Raw genomic sequence first — 9,207 nt, forward strand, 5'->3', positions numbered from 1 at the left:
GCAGCTGACTGTATCACAATGAGAACAGATATTAGAGCGCAGTTCTAACCATCGATATGTTCTACAATAAACAGATAGAATGTGTGTACAATAAACCAATGTAATCCATTCACAGGAGAAAGAACACCTTACAGGGTTAACATCAAGAAATCTCAGATTTTTTTTTTCTTGATGCAAATTTAGTATTTAGTACATACTGTATATTATTCACTCAATAAAGGTATGTATAAAACACTTAGGCTAGGTTTACACAAATAATAAGTACCTGTATGTAAATCCAGGTTCTCTTAAAGGGGTACTCCAAAGAAAAAAAAAGTTTTTTAAACCAACTAATGTCAGAAAGTTATGCAGATATGTAAATTACTTCTATGTAAAAAAAAAAAAAAAAACAGCAAGTTTTTATGAAACATTTTTTTTCTCCGGAGTACCCCTTTAAGGTAGCTGACTCACTATAAACATCAGTCCTTAGTATTTATATAGTCATATCTTATTCATAGCTAGAAGCTGGATGACAACCCATACATGAAGCCTCGCAGAACCCACATGAGTTGTCATCCAGATCTCCCACACAGCACACTTGCAGAAAGATACTGATACTGTAAAATCAGGGTCTGAAAAACATATCAGATCTGTAGGATGGTTGTGGCTCAGCTTTCCTGTGAACACATAAGAAACAAATTATTTAGAGACAATATATTAAGGTTACAAACACACACGGCTTATACGCTGCGTATTTACTGCTGCGATACGCAGCAGATACGCAGCAGATTAGATCTAAATAACTGAACACAGCATCAAATCTGCTGCGTATCTGCTGCGTGTGTTTGTACCCTAAAGGAACATGTGCGATATATAATGAAGATTTTCGTCCACCCCCACTTGTCATTGCCAAATAAATGGAGCTTGCAGACAGTTTCAGAGAAGGCGCTCAATCGTTTTTCCATAAAGCCTATTGACAGATTCAAATTCCTTTGAATTTTATAAACAAGCAATTGATTATATGAGTCTTAGTGTTAAGATTCTAAAAGAAACCATGGGAAAAAAAAAATCCCATTTTCAGACAAGCTTGCATTAGAGGCGCTGGACCATGATTTACATGGCAGTCCTTTGAGTCAGTTCTTACGCAGCACTGAAAACATTGCACAGACAAGTGTTTATAGAGAATCCCACCTTAGGCAAAGTGTTTCATCCTGTCTAGAGCTCTTCAGCAAAGGTGGGAAATCCCGCTCAGTTCATTTAGTTTGTTAGAACACTTAAAAGACACAATGCCCAATAGAAGACATAGTGATTTAATGCATCGGTATGCCAAAGCTGAAACGCAGCCTGTTCCTATACTGTCAGCACTGATGCAGCAATCTCAGCCTGTATAGGGACACACCACAGTGGCAAGGAAATAGTAACACCCAGTTGTCAATTTATTCCTACATTTCCAGGAGAGCTAATAGAGGAACAATGTAAAGTTCTTAAAAAAGGTGTTCCAAAATTATCATTATATGAGGACTTCACTAATACAGAGCTGTCAGGAGAATTTCACTTTAGACAATGTTATGTACTATGCTTTGTGTACACCAGTGGGGCACCATCTGCGGCTCTCCAGGTGTTGAAAAACTACAATGCCCATAAAGCCTGGACAGCCAATGAGTGCCCAGACATGATGGGAGATTGTAGTTTTGCAACAGCTGAGAGGACTGAGAGGTTGTGCAACATTGATTTAGGCGGTAAAAAAATGCTTTGACTTGTCGTGTTATATTCACAGTGCTTATAACTCCATATAGCTCCTATTTCTATTCTCCTCTGCCAATCGTGAAGGTAGCAGCACACTCACTGGGCCACCTGCTTCAAATTCTCCGCCAGATGCTGCCTTGTGCAAGTATGTGACATAGCTATGACCACAATGAACCTTGCACTGCTGGATCTTGCCCCACTATCTGGCTGGTTGATGATGGTTTGATACAGGTAAGGCTACAGAAGTTGGAGCCTTTGCTGCATGAACTAGACGTCACAGCCAGTGATATCAAGCGACCCCAGCTGAGATCACAACATCAGGAAAACATTGAGAAGTGGGAGTAAAATACAAAGTATATTGCTAGTGCAAGTAAGGAACATGGACAAACTTTTATTGGGTTCAGGAAAGCCCTCTTTATAGTTGATGTTTGTTATGGAGCCTCATTCTGTTTTTTTTTTTTTTTTTTTTTTTTTATAGGAATATACTAATCCTGTGTAGCACTAAGGGCCAGTGCAGTCGCTTAACAAGCACTGCTCCTGTAGATTAGCGCTCGTTTATCATGCCTGTTGCAAGGTTTGACTAATATGTTAAAGCGTTTGGTACAAACGGTTTGGGGGGGACAGATTGTGGGTACAGAGTCACTTTAACAGGTCCCTATGAAAGATCAATGGATCATTCATGCGGACCTCTGTTTCCTTCATTCATCGACCACACATACCTTATTACATGGAGAGATGCGCAGCCAATGAACAGGTCACAATGACTGAATGAGCTAAACCATGTGATCTGATCCCTGACCCTATTACACAGGGCAGTACTGGCCTTTTTGGCCAATAATTCTCTTGTGGAATACATCTCCTAGCAAAATCTTATACCAGGGAGTCGCTAGTCATATTGGACAACTTTAAACCACTTATAAACTGAGTAACTTCATGCCAGTATTATGCCAACATTTAATCATGCCCCTTTTCCCCCCTTCTCAAGGGAGGTACAAAAAGAATCTAAAACACATAATAGATATAATAACAGAAAAGAACAGCTCACCACCAGCATGATCAAGATCTACTTGTGCACGTACACCCTTTGTGTACTGGCGACTGCCCAGTATGCAACATTAAATTCCATGTCTACCAAGGTTCTCAATAAAAGACAATTAAAGCAACTCTGTACTCACAATCTGCCCCCCCCCCCAAAAAAAAAAACCCAAAAAAAACGCTTGTATCTTCGGATAGCTGCTTTTAATCCAAGATCTGTCCTAGGGTTCGTTTGGCAGGTGATGCACTTATTGTTCTAAAAAAAGAATTTTAAATTTGCAGCCCCGTGGCCAATGGGCGTGGCCTAGATTGTGTATGCATTAAGCTGGCACACCCTCTCTGTCCCTCCTCACCGCCCTCCTCATAATTAGGAATGCTTCAGGCAGATTGTCTCCCATCATCAGCTGTGTCAGCACGGCACATATATCGTTAATCACCTGTGCAATGTTCAGACAGGAGAAAATGTTCCAATGGCATTCCTAATGATGAAGAGGGTGGGGAGGAGAGACGGAGGGGTGGTGCAAAGACAGATCTTGGATTAAAAGCAGCTATCCGAAGGTACAAGTGGTTTGGGGGGGTCAGATTAAGGGTACAGAGTCGCTTTAAAGCATACCAGTTAAGACAAAAAAACATTTAAAATGTCACAGGGAGATGTCAATAGTTTTAATTGGTGGTCTTAATGCTCCCCACCGATCAGGAGGACAAACGAGGAGACACGTGGCAGTGCACCCTACTTTCCATTTTCAATCATCTCCATAAAGCTGTCTGGACTGAGACTGCTGCAACTCAAAACTTTTTATACGTTCTGTCCAAATTTTTTTAATTTATCTCTTTTTTTATGACAGGTACACCTTATTTATGGCATCATAGATGATGTGACTAACAGTTGAACTAAACCTGAAATGCATCAGACTGTGGCATTTTATTGCTATTGGATTGTGCATGTTTTACCAAGCTAAGATACAGTACAAGCTTTTATTGAGAACCTTGCATGCTGAATGTGGAATCTTCTCCCACATAATAAATGTAGTCTGAGGCATGCCATTTTTTTGGTGCAAATTATGGTATATTTCAGAGATTTAAAGGCTGTTTTCAAATAATCAGGTGCCAGAAAGTTACAGATTTCTCACCTTCCTCTGCCTAAAAAAATCCAAGCCTTCCAGTTCTTCTCAGGTGCCCCATGCTCCAGGGAGAGTCAATGTCATTCTTGTTAATCTGACTTTGTGCTCTGTGCTGCCACCTCTGTTGGTGTCAGGAGCTATCCTGAAAAAGAAAGGTTTACTCCTGTTCTGAACAGTCTCTGAAATGGACAGAGGTGGCAGTAGGGAGGACCACAATGTCAGATTTGTAAGAACTACACAACTTCCTCTGAGGCACTGATAAGTACTGGAACGCTTGAATTTTCGTTTTCAACAGTAATTTTCAGATGATCTGAAAACATTTTTTTTTCTGGAACATTCCTTTAAGCTATAATACTGATACATTTAGCTTAGTAAATCACCCCTAATACATTGTACATCCAGATATAGAACTCCTAACATAGCTCACCTACTATCTCTATGAACACTTAACTCTTACTGTTGTATACAGATTAAGTATTTTTTAGTATACCCAATGTTTTAAAAAAAAAACTGTTAAAGGGAGCCTCCATCTTTGCTCATTTCAATGTATTCAAGCAGAAAATACAGTTCCTCTTATGTGCAACACGTATTAACTTGACTCATTTTGCTGCCAGCGATTCTGTTGCTATGTCTTACCAGCAATGCCAGTCTATGTTCAGTATATACTATATTCTCCTGTTGCCAGGGTAAGATTGTCACAGAAGCAAAGGACTTAAGAAGTGATCACTACGTACCGGTTACATAAGACTTAGGGGAATGATGTTCTTGTAATACGTTACGTTTTAAGCCCTAGCTCACGGTCTATATAACAATTTCCTCCAAATGTTTATGTTGCAGCTATAATATTTACAGTCAGTGTATAATAACTATACTGGATTGTTTACAAGAATAGAATTTACATTCCATCTTTTATTTAGAAACCTGATAAAATAGAGATGTGATACATGTAGAAAACAATGATAAATAATATATGTAAAGTCGTGGGTGGCTTCTATCAATGAACTGAAGAATCAGGTATTCAGAGTCATCTATGCACATAATAAAACAAAAATCATCAACGTCACCGAAACCATCATCTGACACTTTTCACTATTCATAAATGTCACGGTCCATGTATAAATCACTGCTGAATGTTTCCTTCTCCTTCTTATAAGTGACTTTTTCTGTCTTTTGGGCTGTTCACTTTAGTGTGGGGGCGAAATATAAACTTGTATTGCAGCTAAGGCAACGTAGAGGGGGGGGGGCAGTCATTAATTCTCACACGTTATCCAATCTCCCGGTTCTTTCAACTTTCAAGAAAAAGTATTGATTATATTCTAGAAAGAGACTGAGGAGCGACAGCAGGAAACATTTTAGTTTTCTCAAGAAACTGGGGGTATACTTCTCTAGGTTAATTCTGTACAGTTGGGTGACTACGGGAACCAGTCAAGTAGATGAAAAAGAAATGAGAGTGTTCAAGAGCAAGGTGAGGTTATAAAAATGACAATAAGATATTGGGAGGTATAAGAGCGAGATATTTATAGGGAGAAGATGGAGTTGTAGAGAAGTAGAGGGAAAAGTGCACATGGAGAAGAGATACATTTGTTATGTAAAACTTTTGGCTACATGTTACTTTATAGACAACAGAGTTGTGCCAGTTGACAAACTCATCTCTGCTACATTTGTAGCCAGTGTAAGATAAAAACAGTGGCTATTACTGATACTTTTTAGTATTGGGGATATGGGGTTGAAATCAGACCAAGGTGAACATCTGTATATTCGCTTTATTTATGTGTGGGTTACCTATGGGTACTACAATATGCTCTCACACTGCAATAGTAAATTGGCAGCTACCTTTTTGCTAGTGTGCATATAGGTTTAGGATTGCATTGCACTAAAACACAGCTATCATCACTAGCATTGGTATCACCCAAAGTTCTTCCAATCCGATATATCCCCTTATTAGATTGTAAGCACTGTGCATGAGACAAGTGTAAGTGATGGTAACTGGGATTCAGTGCAATGCACTCTTTTCACTATACTGTATATACAACAGGAATACATTTATTGGAATAAGAATCTAGCCTGAGCTGAGAGAGGGGGAGTGATGGAGAAGAAGACAGATAGAGCAAACCTTAGAGAAATTACAGATATACAGTAATAAAGACTAGGACTGTCCTCTTCTTGCCCCCATGCTGCATTACTGACCCACTTTCTTTACCCTTGACAGGCTGGGACACTAAATCATGCATGACATCATACACTGTAGTTATGTCTTCCCATTTTGTGTTCAACAAATGAAGTGAACTAGTAATTCACACAAGCCCAGGGTCACAGATGGTACACTTAGGTGCAGCCATGACTGACCCCCATTACATATTTATGCATGAGATGGACTATCTCAGTTAGGAACAGAAGAGACAAGACAGCAAACAACATTGGGCTCATTGACTGATCATGTTATGTAACCCAAAAATATAAACCAAAACACAAATTAAGACAAGGCAGATTACAGGACTGGACTAGGCAGCAATGTTTAACCATTGCTAGGAGCAGCATTATAATAAAGGCTATGTAACCTGAGACTGTATGTGTGATATTATTGCATCCAAATATTAAAGATGAATATGAAAAGTTTCATTTTTTTAGATGAACATAAGAAAGGGGCCATACACAGTAATAAAATGTAGTCTTCTCTATAAGAGAGGTAACTAGCCTCTGCAGCATAGTCTCTGAATACAATGGTACAGATTGCACTTAACACACATTAGTTTCCCTTTTGACCCTAACACCATTGCTGGGGCACTATATATGGATTTACATACATGTGCACCATAGCTGTGATTAGTATTAGAAAGATTACATTTTGTTGTTTTACATGGGGCTTCAAGTGCAATGGGCATATGATCACACTGTACAGTGACAAATTCAACTCTGCTACATCTATATTTGCACAATCCAATGCTTATGCAGTGTAATCATTTTTGGTACAGAACTCCCCCTCCCCCATTTATACATAATATTCTCCCAGATTTTTTTCTTCCTTTGAGTGGGGGTTATACAAGACAAATGCTGTTTCTTTTGCACTGCAAGGCAAAGTTTATTTGCAATAAACTTGCGAAATGTATTTATCACCAGCGAATATTGCAATTTAATACTGTACATTCAGGCCATAAGTACATGTCTACATACAATACTCACTGTGCTAGAGTTTCTCTGGTTTTGTTAGACAATCTTAATTCATTCAAAAAGAAGTATAGACAGTTGAGTTTATGCATAGGATGAATTATTATAATAACTTGAGGTGGGGGATGGGACTTGCAGGCAAAGATCTACAAAGCCCATCACCCCCTCAAAATGCAACTGAGTGGGATAAAGGGGGGAAAAAAGTTGTTACATAATGGCAGCTGTGTGCCAGTACCACTGTACACCCAGCTGCTTGGTATAATTCACATTGAGTAACAGTAACCAACAGTTTGTCAGCCCCTTGGTCTGTGCAAACAGTTTCAGAAGTCTTATTCAAAATGACTCCACTGCCATCAGTGGCTATGAAAAAATATCCAATATATATCTATATACAGTCTATATATTTCACATTGAAATAATGGCAGCCATTGAACAAGGATTTATTTAGTTCAACACATAACAAGTCTTGGTCCACATCAAGTGCCAGAGCGCATTAACCCTTGGTCATCAAGGCTTTCAAGGATACAAGCAGAAAAAAAAAAAGAAAACAAAGAAACAAAATAAAGAAATAAATTAAACAATGGGCTTGGTAATGAAACAAGGCAGGCAACAAAGGGGGATGAGGGGGGCTTTTCTCATTGTCTACAGAATTTGCACTTGATGATTTTCTTAAATGCACTTTGGAAATCTTTATTAAAATAAGCATATATGATGGGGTTAAGGAGGGAGTTTGAGTAGCCTAGCCAGTTTATAATGTCAAAGAGCAAGTGGGGCATGTGGCAGGATTCACAAAAGGGCAACACCAGGGCAACGATGAAGAAGGGTAACCAGCAGAAAATGAAGGTACCCATGATGATACCTAAAGTTTTCACGGTTTTCCTTTCCCTGGCAAGTGCCACCTTCCTTTTGGCATCTGTGCTCTTATCCTTCTTCTTGTCAAAGCATGGAGCAGATGTGGTGTCATTGGAGTGGTTTGGCAGTGCCAGGTGGTTCTTAGAGTTAACACATTGATGGACCTCAATGATCTCCAGGGCAGCTCCATCCTCCCCGTGTCTGACTGCCCCATTCACACAAGTGGTTGGTTTGGGCTCTACACTTCTCTTCCAGTTCTTGCTGGGTTCCCCGTTGCTTTTCCTCTGTATAGTGGAGGGGGAGACTGACAGACAAGTATCAGCCACTTTCTTTTTTTCAGCTTTTTTCACAGTTTTTCGGATCCTGAATCTGGCTGCTTTAAATATCCTACCGTACAGTATCAACATGAGGATCAGAGGGATGTAGAACGCACCAAAGGTGGAGTAGATGGTGTAACCAGGGTCTTCACTTATCTTGCAAGCATCGGGATCAGACCTGTCTTCAGGGGTTCTCCAGCCCAGCATGGGGGGGATGGAGATAGAAAACCCTATAGCCCATGTCAGACTAATAAGAATAGCAGCTCGTCTAGGAGTCCGCTTGTTCACATAGTCTATAGGATCTGTTATAGCCCAGTATCTGTCCAAAGCTATGGCGCACAGATGAAGAATGGAAGAAGTACAACACAAAACGTCTAAGGATATAAAAATGTCACAGGTTACCTGTCCAAGTGTCCACTTGTTCAGTACTTGATAAAGTGCTGCCATGGGTAACACCAAAACGGAGACCATCAAGTCGGTGACTGCCAGGGAGCCTATGAGATAGTTGGCCACTGTCTGGAGAGTCCTTTCCAGGGCTATGGCTGCGATCACACAAGCATTGCCAAAAATGGCACATAGTATGAGTGTCCCCAAGAAGAGAGAAGTAACGATCTGGTAGCTGAGAGCTACCTCCTCAAACTTCGTACCATTCCCCTTCTGCAAAGTGTAGTCCGAAGAGGTAGTGTTATTAAAAGCATCCATCCCAAAGCTATGGAAAATGACCTGGTGGTCCTAACCAAGGGGGTCAGGACCAGGTGGAGATGTCCAGGGCTAGTGCACTTGGGCAGGAAGGACGCCTCCACTCCAGTTGTGCTTCTTTAGATCAGGCATAGTTTCAGAGGTGATGGATACCACTCCAGTCTGCGTTTCTTGGTCCGGCGAATCATTGGCGACTGGAGAAGAGTTGAGCAGCACAGGAGTGTGCAGGAGAGCAGAGGACGTCAGCGTTTATAGGGTGAGCTGGACACAGGACACATTGGTGCAGATTAAAT

At 40.3% G+C, this 9,207-nt stretch overlaps 1 protein-coding gene across 1 annotated transcript; it reads right to left on the reverse strand.

Annotated features, from left to right (window-relative positions):
• Window positions 1–7,445: 7,445 nt before the first annotated feature.
• Window positions 7,446–8,917, reverse strand: HTR1A (5-hydroxytryptamine receptor 1A). The gene has a single exon (XM_069964596.1). The coding sequence runs from the start codon at window positions 8,915–8,917 to the stop codon at window positions 7,682–7,684; it is 1,236 nt and encodes a 411-aa protein (XP_069820697.1). The 3' UTR covers window positions 7,446–7,681.
• Between the last annotated feature and the right edge of the window lie 290 nt (window positions 8,918–9,207).

Source organism: Dendropsophus ebraccatus, chromosome 3, assembly GCF_027789765.1.
Source record: "Dendropsophus ebraccatus isolate aDenEbr1 chromosome 3, aDenEbr1.pat, whole genome shotgun sequence".
NCBI classification, from domain to species: Eukaryota; Metazoa; Chordata; class Amphibia; order Anura; family Hylidae; genus Dendropsophus; species Dendropsophus ebraccatus.